The sequence below is a fragment of the Eublepharis macularius genome, chromosome 9, assembly GCF_028583425.1.
Source record: "Eublepharis macularius isolate TG4126 chromosome 9, MPM_Emac_v1.0, whole genome shotgun sequence".
NCBI lineage: Eukaryota > Metazoa > Chordata > Lepidosauria > Squamata > Eublepharidae > Eublepharis > Eublepharis macularius.
The window spans coordinates 103,072,052-103,090,599 of NC_072798.1; the positions used below are offsets into that span (position 1 = coordinate 103,072,052).

Below are 18,548 nucleotides of genomic sequence, written 5' to 3' on the forward strand. Positions count from 1 at the left end.
GTCTATAAGGTCTGGGGAACTGAATGGACCTTCTTCCTTTCCAGAGAGCCAAAAGATTCCCCCTGGAGAGGAGGAGGCTCACGCCATCTTTTATGGGGGAGAAATCAGAGAACACTCAAACCTGCTTTACGTAACTCAGGTACTCACTGCAACCATCCCCTGAAAGGGAGCTGCTGCTGCTGGATATCACCTTGGTTTCCCCTGCCCCCTGCCCCTCCCCGCTCCTAATGAGCCAGGCTCAAACGTACTGAGGCAGCAAGGATTTGCGGGGACTCAATGCCAGCCGTTTTTCTGAGCTAAACGTTTCCCCGTCTCAGGTCTATCTTCACAGTTATCAGATCCTTATTACCTCAGAGGCCACCCTTTACGTCACGGAGACTGTGCCTTCTACTGAGCACAGAACCGAAACACGGCAACCATATATGGAGAAGTACGAGAGTCAAAAGATGACAGGGAACATTATGAGCCACAGAAAGTAAACACTGGCCGTGTGTAAGCCGTAAGCCCTTAAAAACCCTCTCTGCCTGGAACGGCAAACAGAAGAGAGTTGCCAAGCTCCCAGCAGACCACACTGCATCTGTGGCGAGCTACTTCCAGAACGGTGACCGAGGAAGCGTGGGCTGACGTGAGCTTTTACTGGCTCAACATTAGCCCTTTTTCAAGGCATAGGAGGTTCATTCTTGCTGACACATGTGCAGGTTTGAAATGCTATGAGGCTTACTCCTGCAATCTGCCTACAACCGCCAGACACAGAGATACAGCAAAGATTAACGCTCCTAATTCCCCCTGGCCTCCAATCATCCTCCGGAGAGAAGCCATACGATACCCCCCCCTCGTTTCACTCCAGCTATAAAAAGCTGCTGCTCTGTATGAGGCAGATGAATCAGATTCTCCCTCCCACCCCTCACCCCCACTCAGGGAAGACCAGGGCTAGGCCGTCTCCAGAGGCAGAGGAATAAAAGGGATGCTTTGCAAGTCGTATTTGGAAGTATGGGCACAAACAAACAACTCCTGTATTCACTCAGGAACCCAAAGTAGCTGTGTTCTTCTTCGAACAAATGAAAAATAAGCCTAGTGCAAATGCAATGTGTAACCATGGTTTATCTTAACTATGGTTGCTTTATGAAAAAAGATTTGCCTTGCAAACAGTGGCTCGAATCCTGGTTTGCCTTGTAAAAAAAAAATGGTTTCATTGCCTTTAGTGTAGCCAGAAGTCTCTGTAGTTGGGGAGATTAAGAGGGAACATGCCAGGAGGGATGCATTCTCTCACCATGCAAAGCCACAGTGAAGATTGTGGGTGAGTTCAGATGCAAGGCAAAACCAGGGTTGACCACAGCTTGCGAATCCTGGTTTCGTGATCAACGGCTCTTCCTCCCTGCCTCAAGACCCCAGCTGCTATCCCAGCCTGCCGTGCAGCACTCGGCTAACATCAAAGCCAACTCACGTCTCACCGACTCACTCACTATTGACTGCCAGCGGCGCATGGGCAGGGAAACTTTGGCTGCTGAGTCATACATACGCCTCCTCAGAAGCTAGCAAAGATGGCAGCTGAACTTTTGGGTTAACCCTCTTCTCACCAAAACCCCAGGAAAATAAACTCTAGTCACCAATTTCAGTGCAACCCCAATGCAAACTCAACCAAAGTATCCCATCTCTATTCCAAGGCATCGGTCAGTACATGCTCCTCCCAGCCTTCACTTGCCTTCGCCTGCTTCCATCTCTAAGCAGCCAGCCACAGTCACATACACAGAGGATCCAACATGAATCCCCAGCCACACAAAAGTCCCTTGAAGTGCATGCACACTCACCGCTTGTTTGCAACCACAAAACAAAAAGAGGTGAACTGCTGTCATTGCATGTTAACTGAATACCGAATACAAGGATCCTTCAGAAATGGGTGCAAATGCTATCCTGAAGCTGAATGGGAGGCAATGTTGCTGGGGAAACTCTGGAGTAGAGTTTGCTTTTCATCCCATGCAGACCCCCCCCCCAAGTCTATGGTCTCTGTAATAAATATGAATTGGGTACTTGTGTAAACCATTTAATCACTGGGGCACAGTGTGAAACCATGTCCAAGTGGCATCCCTCTTTCTGATGCAGAAATCTCAGCCCCACAACACTCTCACCTAGGAACAGCCCTTTCCATCTGACCCCACCCTGTCATCTAACCCCTTTTCATGGACAACCACAGATACTTGCTCAGATGAAATTAAGGACCCTTGGCAAATGAGTGCTGTCATTTGACTTTTTATACAAGAGATGGAAGCAACTAAGATACCCAAAGACATTCAACAGCATCAGTCACTAAACCAGGGATTACCACTTTGGTCACATCATGAGAAGACGAGATTCTCTGGAAAAGTCACTAATGCTAGGAAGAGTGGAAGGCAGCGGGAAAAGAAGACGACCTAAAACGAGATGGCTGGACTCAATAAAAGAAGCCACGTCCTCCAGTTCGCAGGACCTGAGCAAGTCTGTTAACGATAAGACATTTTAAAGGTCTTTCATTCACGGGGTCGCCATAGGTCAGAGGCAACTTATCGGCACATAAAACACACACACCACCAGACCCTGAGAAGCCTGGATTCTCTGGGGCAATGCTGGTCAGGAGGCAAGAAGTTAAAAAACCAAAACAAGTGCAAATACAGATGTCATCAGGGCCACATTGGCAAGAGTATCACCTCATTCCTAAAATGGATTTTACCTACATTAAATCTTTGTTAAGATGAAGGTCAAATCAATATTGGGAAAAAGCTGTGACTTAGCACAGCCAATATTCATTTGAAAGATGTTAGCTGCAAAACACAACATAAAAGCAGGGGGAGGGGGTATATTGAGAAAAAGGTATAGTAACAATATTTATAAGTACTCCTTCCAAGTATATTTCATTTGCAGTCTGAAAAATAAGTTACCCAATTACTGTAATTAACTGCTAAAGCTTGCTGATTTGTTGCTGCAATATAATGTCAATCTCTTTCATAAACTCATTAGGATCTTTGTAAATAAAGAAGAAATTATGCAAGAAGCAAGAAAAATCCAGTTCCTGTTTATTCCATCAGAAAAGGAAATATTCTAGTCCAAGGATTAATGTTGAGAAACAGAATCCTACTCTAAGGATGACAAAACAAAATAAAGCCAAGCTTTGCTCAAGAATACTTTCTATACGATTATGGAAAAGTGTGAGTCTTCTGCCTAAAGTAGTACAGACAGTATATGGAAGAGGCAAGAGTCCAAGCTCATCATCTCAGGGCCGAACTACGAGTGACGCCTGACACTAGTTGGACACTTGTCAGCTTCCCTCAAGTTTTGATGGGAAATGTAGGCGTCCTGGTCTTGCAGCTTGGCTCTCCAACTGCTGTCCAATGAACTTTTCAACTGTCACTTGTCCAACATTCCGCCAAGCTGCCTACGTTTCCCATCAAAACTTGAGGGAAGCTGGCAAGTGTCCAACCTGTGTCAGGCGTCACTTATAGTTTGGCTCTCAGATCAAGGAAATGGTTAATCTCTTCACTTGCTCAAAACGGAGCAAGATTTTAGTTCAGTAACACCTTCAAGATGCACAAAAATTCCAGGGTATAAGCTTTCAAAAGTCAAGCTCTCTTGACTTGAAGATAGCTTGACTTTCAAAAGCTTATACCCTAGAAATCTTGCTGGGTCTTCAAGGTGCTACTGGACTCTAATCTTGATCTTCTACAGCAGATCAGCTTGGCAACCTACCTGAAATGTAGCTTGGTTAATACAGATACGGCCAACTGGCTCTTACCAGTTCAGCTCTAACCTGCTAATTCCATTTAGATTGTCCTGCAGACTATGATTGGACATAGAAAGGAGCAGGGCTTTTTTTCAGCAGGAACGTGGTGGAACGGAGTTCTGGCACCTCTTGAAAATGGTCACATGGCCCGTAGCCCCACCCCCTGATCTCCAGACAGAGGGGAGTTTAGATTGCCCTCTGTCTGGAGATCAGGGGGCGGGGCCACCAGCCATGTGACCATGTTCGCTGAGGGCGATTTAAACTTTAAAAAAAAACCCTTGTTCCAGCTGACCCAAAGTGACATCATTGTGCGGTCCTGAGTTCCACCACTAAGTTCCACCACCTCAAGTATTTCACAACAACAAGCTGTGCCCTTCATCAATGGCATGTACAAAAATGGAGGCCCTAAAATTGCTTGGGTCAGTCAGGTGTAGTGGTTAAGAGTGGCAGGACTCTAATCTGGAGAACCGGGTCAGATTCCCCACTCCTCCATCTGTAGCCAGCTGGGTGACCTTGGATCAGTCACAGCTCTTCCAGAACTCTCTCAGCCCCACCCACCTCACAGGGTGATTTCTGTGAGGATGATAACTCTGAGTGGACGTTAAGCTGTCCTGAAGGGTGGTATATAAATCGAATGTTGTTGTTGTTGTTATATTAAAATGAGCATCGAAGCAGCCTACAAGTATACAGATGTTCACATCTGTTAGCCTACAGCTGACCATCATCTGCGCTCAGAAGACGTGTGCCTTAAACATGTGCTCATGTTAATGGGCCCATTTTCAAATTTGGTCCCACACGGTAAGGTAGCCCAAACCTTACCCAAAAAAGTCCTTCCATGGCTGACCTGAATGATTTTAATGCCGCCTCACCACAGACAGCTTAAGCTTAAAAGTAAAACACAACGTCCTAAAAGCCGTAACAACTGGAATGCTTTCGGAGATCCAGTATTAAGTATCTAGCAAGAGCATTGGAAATCAGCATAAAACACATAGCACCTTAAAACAAATCTCCTAACACCTCCCAGGCAGAGTTGGCTATAAAACAAGTTTTAAAAAAATCAACCTATTCGCTACAAGCCTGAGTAAAAAAACATTTTGGCCTGGTGCCTAAAAGAGAGTCGTGCATATCTTTGGACACAAAGGGCGACACAATCCCTGTATCTTGCATCGGATGGTTCCCTGGCTCTCGCCAGGAGAAGTTTCCTGACTCTGCCCCTTCTCTGTTAGGCCTTCAGCCCTTGCCCTGCAAAAGGCTCCAAAAATCATTTTCTGGACTGCGTGGAACTGGCAGAGAGCATAAAAAGTTGCCTTATGTCAAGTGAGGCCAGTCTACCAAGACTATCTACTCTGACTGGGGGCATCTTTCCAAAATCTCAGGAGAGGTTTCTGGCATCACCTACTACCAGGTGGGGTGGATCCTTTCCCTATCCCCCCACTCCTCAAAGCAACATTTTGAGGAAGGGCACTTAAGTTGGAGGAAGTCTCCCTGGCACATGGTTGGATCCACCCTGGGTTTTTTTCCTTAACTGCGGACTGAACTGGGAACCTTTTGCATGTGAAGCAAACACTTCACAACTGGGCCACACAGTCTCACACCTGATCTCACCATCATGGAGGAGAAAGAAAAAGTCCAACAATACGAAGGCTTGATGGCAGCACAGACGAAGACCACATGAACCGAGCGCCCCCTTCATGTTTATCTAGTCCACTCCTAGCGCAGAGGGCCAATGGAGCTGTAAAACCTGGAAGGTTTTCTTAGTAAAGATAGCTCACGGGCTTCTGTGAAAGAAGAGAGCTCAGTGCTAATAGCACCTTTCCTGAAGAAGTGCCCTGAAGCTCATTCACCTCTGATACCTGAGCAATTTAAAAAAGTTAGTAACGTGTGGTTGTGATGACAGGTTGGTGCAGTGGTTACAGTATCCAGCTAGGATCTGGGGGGCCCAGGTTCGACCACCCCACTCTACCACGGAAGCTCCCTGGGTGAGAGTCACAGGCTCTCAGACTAACTTACCTCACAAGGTTGCTGTGAGGATAAAGCTACGGAGAATGACGAAAGCTGCTTTGATTCTCCATCAAGGAGAAAGACAGGGTATAAAAGAACCAAATTAATAAATAAGGGAAAGTGGTTTCTTTCCCGTCTGTATCCTGGCAGTGAATGGCCCCAAAATGCCAAGAATCCTACATGCCAGGGAGGCAAATCGCCCAGACTGGCAACCTTTCCAAAACAAGCAGAGCCTGGGAGGGGCCGTGCCTCAGAGGCAGAGTACCTGCCTGGCATGGAGATCACAGGTTCAATCCCCAGCCCCTCTAGGTAAAAGAACCAGGCAGGTAGTGTGAAAGGCCTCTGCCTGAGACCCTGGCAGTCTGAGAAGACAACACCCAACGTAAGGAGCCTACGATAGGCTTTCGCATAAGGCAGCTTTGTGTGCGTGATTAAGGAGGATTGCACCATACAGCTAGAGCAGCCCTGAGACCACGGCGGCTCTCAAGCCTTCTGCCTTTGGGCTGCTCTTTCCTGCTCTCTCCCAAGCACAAGTGGCCCAGGGGCAGTTTATACTCTCTAGGTACAAAGGAGGGGAGAGGGCAAGTGGGGGGCAGGAGGGCACCTGTGCCTTCTCTGCCCTGCCCTTCCTGCCGATGCGTATTGTCATATTACACAGAGAAACCTTCTGATTTATTTTAAAAGACTCACACTGCAGAAAATGTCCGAACGAAGTGACATCTCAGTGAACTGAAGCCACTCTGAGAACAAAACCTCACTTATGGCAATCCGCCAGCAATTCTCTTCTCATCGCGGTCGTCGTCTTTACATCTGGCAAGATGTCTGAAGAACTGCTACATGAAAACAGTCAGGGCGCTCTCTCGGGACGAAAGGGTCTTTTGATTTGACTGGACAACTGACAGGCCAAAGAATTTTTCACACATACAGCAATGAATCCATCCAGATAGCCAAGCTGGGCAGTGTTAAATCCCACCAAAACATCACAACACATTTATTCACAGATCCATTTCACTGTATGCTGCAACTTCAAGAAAAACACGTTATATAAACCAATCATTCAAAGAATCCCCGTCGACTTCAATATACATGTTTTGCATTGTCTGGGGAGCAAAGCCCTTTAAAGCAACAAGTGAAAACTACTAAAGTTAAAGGTACAGGATCTGGAAGCCCTGCTTATTCATTTCTAGTAACACGGTGCATACCCCTTTATGTGCAGAATTAGAGAAAGAAGGCAGTTCACATCCCCCATCTTACCTGCCACTGCTGCGCAATGCAAATAACTGTGGTTCCTACGGCGCCCTATCAGCATTCCTTGCATGTGGATCCTGCCCCTACCAGCAGCAACTACTTGAAAGGTGTGCTTTAATCTAAAATCCATGCACTGACCACATGCAAAGAGATGAGATTCAAACTCTATTTGCAAATGAACATTTCATTATGAGCCGGAAACCATCACTTATACACTTGTCAGATGCATCTGACAAAGAGAGCTGTGCTTCTCTAAAGCTTAATAAAGGTGGTTAGTCTTAAAGGGGCTACTGGACTAACAAGCAATCTGCAGGTCTCACCCACCTCCAGTTACAGTTAATTAGACCTTATTTCCTCCTATCTAAACCCCCTGTATAGGACGGCACGCCCTTTGGTTTTAAACAGGACAACTCTGTGACACGTTTAGGAGTGGGGTATAACTTTTTTTTTTAACTGTTACTGATCCCATTCAACCTTGAATAGTTTACTGCCAAGAAAGTTCATATTATTAATTACTCCTGAATAATACTTAGGACTCTTAGTTGATATTTCAAACCTGGGTTTAATCAGGCTTATTTTTCACTAACGACTGATCAGATAAAAGCCTCTGAAAGCAAAGAGGGTTTTATCTGACAACCAAAAGCAACATCAGCATTTGTAGCACCTAAGATCTGAGGTAGAAGAATTTGGTAGGATATAAGCGAAGCATTTCTACATACAGCCATATAAAATCAGATTCCTTAGCAGCCTAGTCTCATTTTGGTGAGAACTGGGGAATTTCCAGGTAGCTAACTGCTTGGACGCTAAAGGTGCAATCCGTAACAAAGTTGTATCCTTTTAAGACTATTTATTTCAATGGACTTTAAAAGGTGTAATTTTGCTTAGGACTGCGCTGTAAATGCTTTACTTCTAGAAAATACCCTGTGTCACCACTACTGCATTTCCATCCACACCACCAACAAAAAATATCTATGTTACAATGTTAGATTCAGCATCCACAATGGCATAAGAAGAAACCACCCATGTCCAAGAGCATAAAGGGGGAAAGACCGTGAGTCCCCTAGAACATAACGCGCAGTGAACACATTTACATTTCCCCCCTACGCATCATACATACGAAGAAACGTGGCTACAGCCAGATTAGCTAACCCACATATTTTGATGATGATCAATTATCAACATTTTATGTACCCAATTCTATCCACACACCCCTACAGGAATGATCACACTGTAACCACCTGTAGTTTATGCTTCTCATCTTGCATGCTGCTAGCAGCACTCGGGATGACAGGCGAAAAATCACGGAGGGGCATTTGCACAGTCTGGCATTCCCTCTCCGGGCTCAGCTTCCTTTCTTTATAAGAAGGAATCCTCGATCGTTACAGCAAACTATTACATCCAGACAAACTAAGGGAGAGAGTTCTTAAGCTTGTGCTGAACAACTGACCAATCCAGCTTTGATAACAGGAACTAAAGATTTTACAGCAAAGGTTAAATGATGGTTATACTTCACATCCATAAAAGCACAAGCGTACTCGGAAGGAAGGAAGTCCGGTTAAATATCACTAACTCTACTTCTGAGTAAAGATGCCCAGCACTATGCTGCAAGACCAAAGAATCACCAGCTAGTTTACTCCAACTACCTGAAGTCTAATGCTGAAAATCAGAAAAATCTAATTCATTACAGGGAAAGGTATATTCTTTTTTGAGTTCAAATTCCCTAGAAGAAGATTCCTTCAAATGTAGCAAATGGAATATTAAATTCTTGTGAATGAAGCACTTCCCTGTCTGAAATCCTGTTCGTTGCATATTTCTTATTAACATGAGCACAGATTGTTTTAGCTTTATTTATTCTTAACATATCTGTAAACATTCGATGCAACCAGGTATTCCCATCCCTCGTGCTTATTTTCAGATCAATGTCTCGGTATACCAGCCATGAAAAAGGCATTAAATATGCATGATAGGATGAGGATTTGTTTTTTAAAAGCATTCTGCATATTAAGTCTTAGCAGTAATTCAAACAACTCATCCTCAGCTCATGAAAACATTCTATCGTTCAGTCACTTTTTGGACATAACGTTTAATTAATACTCTAAAATAATGAATAACTTTTGTTGCTTCATAGCTTAAAAATATTCTGGAATTACTAGAACAGAACAATGTTTCTGATTAGAAGCCTGTTTTTATATAAATTATAGAAGCTGTAGATGTTTTCCTTTCCACACTCTTGAGTATATTTATTGCACATTTTACTGAACAGAGTTAACTAAGTAGCATACCAAATTTGAGTTTACATGACATTCTAGCTCTCAGATAAACCCACACATTTTGTAAACTGAAACACAGACAGATCTGCTGTGTGTGACTACAGTGCCATGCACAGAAAATTACACGGGCTCAAAAATTAATGTTGAAATAGACACATTCCAGAAATTTTAATCAAGTAGTCCTTTTTAAAAAGGTATATTTTGAAACACCATTCTAATTATGAAGCACTTGTATGAAAAACAACATTTGCCAATGGCAAATATTTAAGGCCGGCATCTCAGAGGTTGGAGGAGAGCAGCCAATGCTAAGCAGCTGTTTATCATAAAATATTGTCAATGCTATTGGATATTCCAAAGGACTTTCCCCCCTGAAATACTTCACAGAACATTTCCAAAGATTGGCCTAATCAAAGACCTTTTCCAGCCTGAACTGGTTTTGCAAGTGGTGATGTTTAAAAAGCAAGAGAGATTTATTTTTAAAAGACAGTCGGAAAATATAATTTGGAACCAGCAGTATGCCATTTTGGCATTTTGCTTGCCACTCAGTTTGGGCTTGATACTGGCCTCTCTCTCTCTCCTAGCTACTACATGTGCCTTCTTTATTCTAAAAGTATCTTGAATTTGATGATATGTTTCTATTATGCACATGAACACAGAATAAATCAACCTAGTTATTAATAGAACACTGCTACTTATGTGTGTACTTAAAAAACTATCTTCCATCCATTTTCTTAGTTTTTCTTCCAACAGACAGCTCATTCCACCCTTTTCTGAACAAAGGAACATTCTTACAAATACTATTTTAAAGAAGAGCACACCCACTCCAACATTTCACATTGTGTAGAGCTACTGTGCACCACGCATCTTGGCTTGGGAATAACCAACCATACCTTCCCAGTTCCCCATCTGGTTTCCGGTTCTCCCAACCCTGCCTGCCTTTATTCGAAAAGTCCTCTTCAAGGCATATTTAGCCTAGCAGAGTCACCCCTCAATTCTATTCCATTTTTCTTTGCAGTACATGTCCAGCAAATTTTAAGCAATCAGTAGCCAATGACAGGACACATCACTCCACTGGCAAATTAAGTACTGAAGCCTCCCACACCCTTGGTGGAATTAAACAGAACTCGGTATTTCAGTTAAGGGGCGGTTATTACCTTTGCCTCCAAAACGAAAATGGACAAAGTGTCAGCTCCACGTTCCAGCCCAAGGAAATGGGATCATGACAGAGAGAGCCACCAGCTTGAGTGAGGCTTCATTAGCAAGCCCCTTTGCATAGATCTCTCAACTTTCTCCCGATAACCATTTGTGCAACACCCAAGGAAACAGGGGGAACTGGAGCTAATTATAATAGCCAGGCAGTTAATTGGTAAACTACTAACAATTATCACTGGGAATTCTCCTTGCCAGACCAATTGAAGGAGGGCAGGAAATTGTGCATTCGCTCCGAGATGCAGCCAGCCAGCAACCGTCTCTTCTTTTTCAGCATCAAATGAGTTACAGTGAGTCATTCACATGAAGATGCTTCATGATAGCAGCGCATAGTTTTATGAAACGGGATGCTCTAAAGTGAACCAAGATCATTCACCCAAATTGTTGCTGTAGCTGCCGCTCACGAGTTCCTGGCCAAGCCTAAAAATATTAAGCTATTTTTTCCTCCTTTTTGCCTTCCTTTTGTGATGAGAACCTGGCCCTGCTGTGGGCAAGATTCATGCTAATAACTGTCTGCTGTTTTCCAAATGCGTTTCCCGTACTGATGCAGAACAGGAGGGCAAGTGCCATTTGCAAAAATTCTCCAGCGCTTTAAAATGTGCATCGCCTAATCATGCCAGCAATTCTTTGGTTTTGTTTTTTCTTTAAGACAAAAAGATAGCTGCATTCTGCTACCCTTTAGCACAATTTTAAAAACCCCTTCCCCAGGTCTGTTTTTTTGCACATGCGTGGATGCCTCCCAAAGCACCCAGGCACATGAAACCAACCCTGGGAAGTATCCAAACATTCATGCGATTCACTGGGGAGCTTTCGGGTCGCCACCAGCGGAGCAACTCTGCCGTGCCGCGTTTACAGCTGCGGCTTCAGAGGCGGCCTTCGCCGGGATTTTTTTTAAAATGGGGGAAAAACCCACATTTTCCCCTCCCTTAAAAGATAAAAAACAAAAACAGAAAAATCCATTCAAAATAACCCCGCGCAGCTGGGCCAAAACCGCCTTCCCGGGCGATTCCCGGGGGACGCGCCGGAAAACTTTCCTCTCGGAACAGCCCGAGCCGCGGGCAGGATCTCTCCCGAGCCGCCGCGGCCACGGGACCCGCTCCGGCTGCCCAATGCGCGCTGCGGGCGCAACGCGCCGGGCAGCCGGAGGGTCTGGCGGGGAGACCCACGAAGGCGCCGCAGCCCCAGCGCCCGCCCGGCGCCCGCGCCTCTTCTCGGCTGCGGGGCGGCCGCCTTCGGCGCGGGTCCGCGGGCAGCGCTTCCGGAGCCGCCCGCCGCGCCGCGCCGCGCCTCCCTTCCCCGGCGCCGGGCCGGCAGGTGGGACTTACGTGGCGGCCGAGGGGAAGGGCCCTTCGGCGGAGAGGTTGACCACCAGCGAGTGGAAAAGAGTGAGGCTCACGAAGAGCAGCCAGCCAGCAGCCATCTTCCCGCCGCCCGAGCGATGCGCCTTCGGCCCGCAGGAGAGGAGCGCAGCCGAGGGGAGCGGCGCGGCGCCCGGCGAGCCGGCAGAGGCGAGGCGGGAGGACTGAAGTTGGGCGAGAGGCAGCCGGAGCCCCGCGCGGCAGGGGAGCGGGAGGGGGAGGAGGAGCGGCGCAGCCCCTCTGCTGGGCGAAGCCACGGGCGGCGGCGGCGGCGGCCTGGAGGAGGAGCAGCAGCAGCAGCCGCCGGCGGGGCGCGGCGGAGAGAGGAGCGCGGCCGGGGCGGAGGCGGGCAGGGGAGGCGCGGCTCTCCCCCCGCCGCTTCGCTTCGCTTCGGCTCGGTCTGCTCCGCCGCCTTGGGGGCGACTTTTGTAAGCGCTGCGCGGGTGCGCGCCGGAGTGCGCGGCTCGCCTCGCCTCGCCGGGCTGATGCTCCCGCGGGCGGGGCGGGGCGGGGCGGGGCGGCCTGCCTGCCGGCCTGCCTGCCTGCGAGCGAGCTTTGCCCGGGATTGGAAGGAAGGCGCCGGAGCCGGCCGGCCGAAGGCGAGTCGCCCGGCGCTTCTGCGCCCCCCTCGCCCCCGGGGCTGAGCCCGGCCGCGGGCGGGCGGGCGCGCGAGGGAGGCGCCTTCAGATGCGCTCTCGCTGCGCTTTGCAGCCCGCCTGGCGCGCCCGGAGGAGAGCCGGGCGGCCGAGCTTCTGCCCGTGGCCGGCTGCGCGGGAAGCGGGAGTTCCGCCGAAGGGGAAGGGCTCGGCGCCCCCGCCCGGCTGCGCCAGGCCGCCCGCTGCGCTGAAGAAGGGCGCGCACGTGCTTGGGCCGCCTCGGCCGGGCTTTCCCGCCTCTCGACGGGGCGGCGCAGTCTTGCCTCCCGGCCACCCCCTCCGCCCTCGGGCTGAAACGGCCTCCTCCTAGCCGCGTCCGCGCGAGGCAGGGTGGTTTCCGCAGCAGCTGCGCATCAACCCCGTGCCCAATTAAAAGCCACAGGGAAGAGCCGCACATTCGCACTTGCCTGCCCGCGCAACCCCAAAGGCTGCACTGGTGTTACTCCAAGGGAGACTGAGCGTGTGGAGGCAGGCCGGGCAACTGGGCGATGGCAACGCCCCTCAAGGACTTGCCCACCAACTTCAAAGGAGGATGGGCACTGCCAGGCCGCTGCTACGCCCATTACTCGGCACTACCCCCTCTCTCGTCTCCCTGCACGGGCAAAGATACAACCCTCAGCCTCACCAGGCCACACAAGCCACCAATGAGACCTGCAAGACTGAGCAATAGTAAGTCGCTGTTGCTGCGGGGTGAGGGGAGGGGGCTTCCCCATATGCCCTTTTTGCAGGCGTTCTCACCAAGTCTCTCTGCTGGGCAGCTCGCTGGTAGACACAATCAACTAGTTGAAGGTAGAGGAAACGGAGAAGCCAAACCATCAGCCTGTGCACCACTCTCAGCAGTTGGCTATCCCAGGGCCCTGCTGAGGGTTTGTAGATGGCTCTTCTCTTTCTCCTGAGAGCCTTTGCAGGCCTTTAAATGTGTGCATTGGTGATGGAGAGTGCCTTCAAGTCATAGCTGACTTACGGCGACCCTGGTGGGGTTTTGATGGCAAGACATTAACAGAGGTGGTTGGCCATTGCCTGTCTCTGCAACCCTGGTCTTCCTTGGAGGTCTCCCATCCAATTACTAACCAAGGCCGACCCTGCTTAGCTTCCAAGATTTGATGAGGTTGGGCTTGCCTGGGCTGTGTGTGCGTTATTGTGAGTGAAAGAGCTCCCTTAGCTCAGGGCTTTGCTCCTCAGGTCCTCTGTGGCAGGGAGGAGGGAAGGGGGGGGGGCTGGGCCACGAGGAGACGCCAAAGCCTTCCCCCATCACACAGTCATGCTTCCATTTGTTCTTCTTACTGGCTGTTGCTCTCTGGAGCAACAAACCTTACATGCTTTTCATCTAAAGTCCCCATTAAAAAAACTGTGTGTATTTTTATCCTCTCTTTCCTCCCAGCTCAGGGCAGCCTTCGTTACTCTGTGCTTAACATCCATTTTATCCTCACAAGGACTTTATAAAAGAGGCAGAGAGAGAATGTGTGTGTGTGTGTGTGAGTGACCTTAGATGACCCCTTAAGGGTAGATTGGGGGTTGAATCCAGGCCTCCCAGAGCCTAGTCTGACACTAACCACTATCCTACCGGGTTTCCCTCCCACTGGCTGCACTTAGTTGCCCACTGGACTCCTGAAGGCAGGCCTCGCCTTACCAGGCCACATACGCATCTCGGGAGAGGAAGGATTTGAACCCACAATTCTAACGTTTTATCCCGACCACTGCTGTTTTCCACCCTGCCGACCAAGACGGTTGTGATGCTGCTGTCCATTTGTGAGCTCGCTGCTGTTCCATACATCCTTTCTGGCAGTGGCGTACGCTCCCGTGCGGAATGGTTGCTTGGCATCAGTGCAGACATGATGTGTGCGGTACCAGCCGCATCAGTACCAAAGCAGGAGTCCACCCTTTCTCCTGGGCAACCTATAGGTTTCATGTGCTGGCCTCCTAATCCCTGGGCTAAGGGCTGTCTGGTTGGTACCACTGGAATGGCACCCCTTCCTGTTATTCTCCCGGCAAAGGGATCGTTCTGTTGTGGGTTGGGGGTCAGCTGCCTGTTTGAGGGGATCTGGAGCTTGTAGAAGAAGCAGGAGCTGCTGCCTGACTTCAAGGGGCTTGTACTCACGTCCAAGCAAATGGGGGGGGGCAGCCCAAGGGTTTTTGATGTCCTAGGCAAAGTATAACTTTGGTGGTTCCCCCCCCCCCGATTCAACACACTTGCACAAAGCCCATTAAAACATAGACTTACTTCTGAGTATGCACAACAGACACGCATAGGACAAACACTGATTTGGCTCCCTCCCTGCTCTACACCCTGACTGACCCCTGGGGTTGCCTGTGGCCCTCCTCTCCTGGCCTGGTGACGTAGACAGTCGCCCAGCAGGATTTGCCCTGGGTAAAAAGGCCCATGCCATTTGTTTGGGCAAGAAAACCAAATGGGAAAAACAATGAACTGAGTGAATTACCTACCTTGCCTGCAAAACCTCCCGCTTGGCTCCCTCACCTCCTGCCCCTCGCTTACTCTGCTGTATGCAGGTACGGCTGTTGGTGCCGGATGGGTGCAGGGAAAGGACTGCTCTTCTCCAGCACCTCGAATGCATTTGGAGTAGGATGTCTTGGTGCACCCTCAAGAACGCAGCCCTCCAAGGCCTACATGCCCCAGGGTGCAATGAAGCACCAGGCACGGAACACGTCTTCCAGGCGCAAGGGACAAGAAGCCTCGTTCCTCCCAGCCACCTTCCTGCCTTTTCAGAAGCAGCCCCAGCCTGCCCTGATGAAGCACCTCACGTACATTAGAGAAAATATCCAGGGTGCCACCAGAACCAGGGGGAAAAGCCAAAGATTCTTTTTCCTCTGAGCTGTATGGCTAACTGCCCTTACTGCCCAAAGTCACAGAAGCATGGGGGAGCACGTTGGGAGTGGTCCTAAGCAGGGCTGGCTTCGAAGTCCCATTTTATTCCATGGGGCTTACTCCCAGGAAAGTGGTTTTAGGATTGCAGCCATTGTTTCCAATGGAGATAAAGAAAGGATATAAACACGAAGAAACAAGGGGGGGGCTGCCACAGTGAATGGGCACTCATCCACCAGGCTGTTGCCTTCTGCTCCCTCTCGCCGGCCCCCTTGTCAGCAGCCCAGGGGGGGTGACAGCCCTCCTTCCCTGTCCTTCCAAGCAAAGCCCCTTTTTCTCTAGGGAAGGGGCAGCCCTCCATGGGAGGAGACCCTCCTTCAGTCATGAGAAAGTCATAGCCAAAGATGGAGAAGCGAGGACAGGTGAACAGGAGTGCTGCTCAATGGAGTGTTAAGAAATGTGCTGGCCAGTCAGAGACTCAGAAGGGCAACAGAGACTTTTTACTGCCAGCGGACGAGCATGCTGCTGCCTAGGCTGGTGGGACAGGAGTGTGTGTGTGCACGCAGGAGTGTGCATGTGCATGTATTCACTTAGTCATTTATAGCCCACCTCACTGAGATTTAAGGCAGAGATCAGGCAGCACAAGACATCCAATAAACAATGCAGGTGGACTAGGGTTACAGAAGTGGGAAGCAAACACTGAATCATCAAATCATAGAGTTGGAAGGGGCCTTACAGACCTCCTGGTCCAACCCTCTGCCCAACACAGGAACAGCTTAAGGTATCCCTGATAAGTATTCGTCCAGCCGCTCCTTGAAGACTGCCAGTGAGGGGGAACCCACCGCATCTCTGTCTGGAGATCAGGGGGCGGGGCCACCAGCCATGTGATCATTTTCTCTGAGGGCAACCCACTGAGTTCCACCACCTCTTTTCCCAGAAAAAAAGCCCTGCTTAAGAGTGAGCAATTATGTCTCCCCTCAGCCTCCTCTTCTCCAAACTGAACAGTCCCAAGTCCCTCCGTCTTTCCTTTTAGGGCTTAGTAGAAATAAACAAAAAGGAAAAGAAACCTGCTCAAGGCACAATGTAGCATAAAGCAGAAAGTGGGTTATGAAGATAGAAGACGATATTTATTTAGGCTAACTGGGAAAGCTCCATTCTTCGTAGACAAGAGTCCTTCTTCCACTTCAATGACACTTTGGTGAGGAGGGGAAAAGGAGGAAGGATTTGGGTTTTTTTGTGGGTGCTTTTCTTGGCTTCTTGTATTATTCTGCACCTGTGCAGTAATGTAGTTTTTGTTCGCTGCATCAGTCAATGTTAACTAGGTCTTTGTACAGCTGGAACTCAGAGTCTAAGACAATATGTAGTTTTAGTATTATTTATTTACTTCATTTATTTACCTGCATTTCTCCTCAGTGGGGACCCAAAGAGCAGACAGCATTCTCCCATTCTTCATTTTTTCCTAACAGCCCTGTGAGGTATTTTCAGGTGGGTAGCCATGTTGGGCTGTAGTCAAAGAATAAGATCTGGGTCCAATAGCACCTTAAAGATCAAGTATATTTCCAAGGTATGAGCTTTCGAGTGTCAAAGCACCCTTTGTGAAATATGATGAGTGGGAAAAGGAAGGGGTCCTTATAATCCAGGCAGAAGGTGGGAGGGGTGTCAGGAAGAGTGTCAGGAAGCTAGCTATAATACATGTTGTAATTAGCTTGATAAAACGGGAGCAAAGTGCAGAAAATTTTCTCTGCTTGAGATCTGCTACTCTTAAGTCAGAAATGGAATGTCAGCAATGGAACGTCCTAGGAGATGAAAATGTTCTCCCACTGGTTTTTGAAATGTGGTGATTTTAGATATCAGAGGTATGTCCATTCTTTTGCAAAGGGACTGACATGTTTGTCAAATATAGAGAGGTGAAGGGCATTGCTAACACTTGATGGCATATATAATGTTGGAAGATGAACAACTGAATGAGCCTGAGATGGTATAGCTGGTATTGTTGGGAGGCAAACCTTTTCTTGCCCACAGACAGCCCCCCTCTCAACCTTAAACAACTTGCTCACAACAATGCACTTCCAAATATGGACACAAACTCAATAAACCAAGATGCCAGCTCTGCCCCCCCATATTCACTCCGTAACAAAAGCAACAAAACGTGACGTGCTAATGAAATAAAAACGTATCAACCACATACAAACAACTTATATTGTTATTGCCAGAAGCAAATTGCCATTCAGTATTTCTCAGTACACACAGTCTTCATGTAGACCCATACATAAAGTGCTAGTGCATAATCATCATGATGGTATAGCCCATGAACAATTGGTATTCCTTCAGTACAAATTACAAATTATTATACAAAGCTCAAAAAGTCCACAGGTTGAGATACAGAGTACAGGTCCAAGTAGTGCAAGCAGAGTAGACCATCTAACGAGCTGACCAGTTCGTTTAGAGGGTCCCATTTCCAAGTCTTTATCAAAGATGGTTTCCCAGATGACGTGGATTCCAAAATTCATAAACTTCCATTCAAGTATCACTCCTATAAACATCGGTTGCTGCTCTTAGGAGGCAATGGCAAACCACCTCTGTTAGTCTCTTGCCATGAAAACCGCACCAGGGGTTGCCATAAGTAAGCTATGACTTGATGGCACTCTCCACCACCACCAGTCCTAGGCTGAGCACTGTGGGCTTTTCTTAGCACTACAATACCTGTGCCTTGTCTGCTGAAGATTTTGTTCTATGGTGTGATTCTTACATTGCGGCCAAATGTTGACTGGCTCCTCCTGTGTGTGGCTAATATGTGGGCACAGCTGGTGAGGGACCTTTCAATTAGTGGGTGGGGCCACCATTGCTAGGAATGCTCTCTCTCGCTTTTTTCTTCTGGTGTTGTTTTTGATATTGCTGTATATGGGGGGGGGGGCAAGGGCACAGGAAGGCAGCTATAAACTCCAATATAGCTGTCCTCAGCGGGATCATAGGCTCACTGTGCCCACATTTTTAAATAGTTGTTATTCTTCTTTCTCAGAGGTGTTTTAGAGGTAGTTGGCAAAGAAAAGTCTCACTTTTCATTCCCTTCACAGGGCCTAGTGTCTAGCGAGCAAAGTCTGGGTGGTGGATTTTGATTTCAGACCAGGATTCCTGCAGAAGCACTTTTACAGACGTCTCGGACATCGTGCTTTCAAACCCTGAGAAAGAATTCTGCATTCAGTATTTGGCTCATTCAATTCCAGATGGACAGGC

The 18,548-nt window shown here is 48.3% G+C and overlaps 1 protein-coding gene across 2 annotated transcripts in view; it reads right to left on the reverse strand.

Moving 5' to 3' along the window:
• Window positions 1-12,085, reverse strand: part of CACNA2D1 (calcium voltage-gated channel auxiliary subunit alpha2delta 1) — a 565,021-nt gene extending 552,936 nt beyond the window's left edge. For both annotated transcript variants that reach the window (XM_054989047.1, XM_054989046.1), the window contains exon 1: window positions 11,805-12,085. In XM_054989047.1, the coding sequence (XP_054845022.1) occupies window positions 11,805-11,899 (95 nt within the window). In that variant the 5' untranslated portion in view covers window positions 11,900-12,085. The remainder of the gene's footprint in view (window positions 1-11,804) is intronic.
• Between the last annotated feature and the right edge of the window lie 6,463 nt (window positions 12,086-18,548).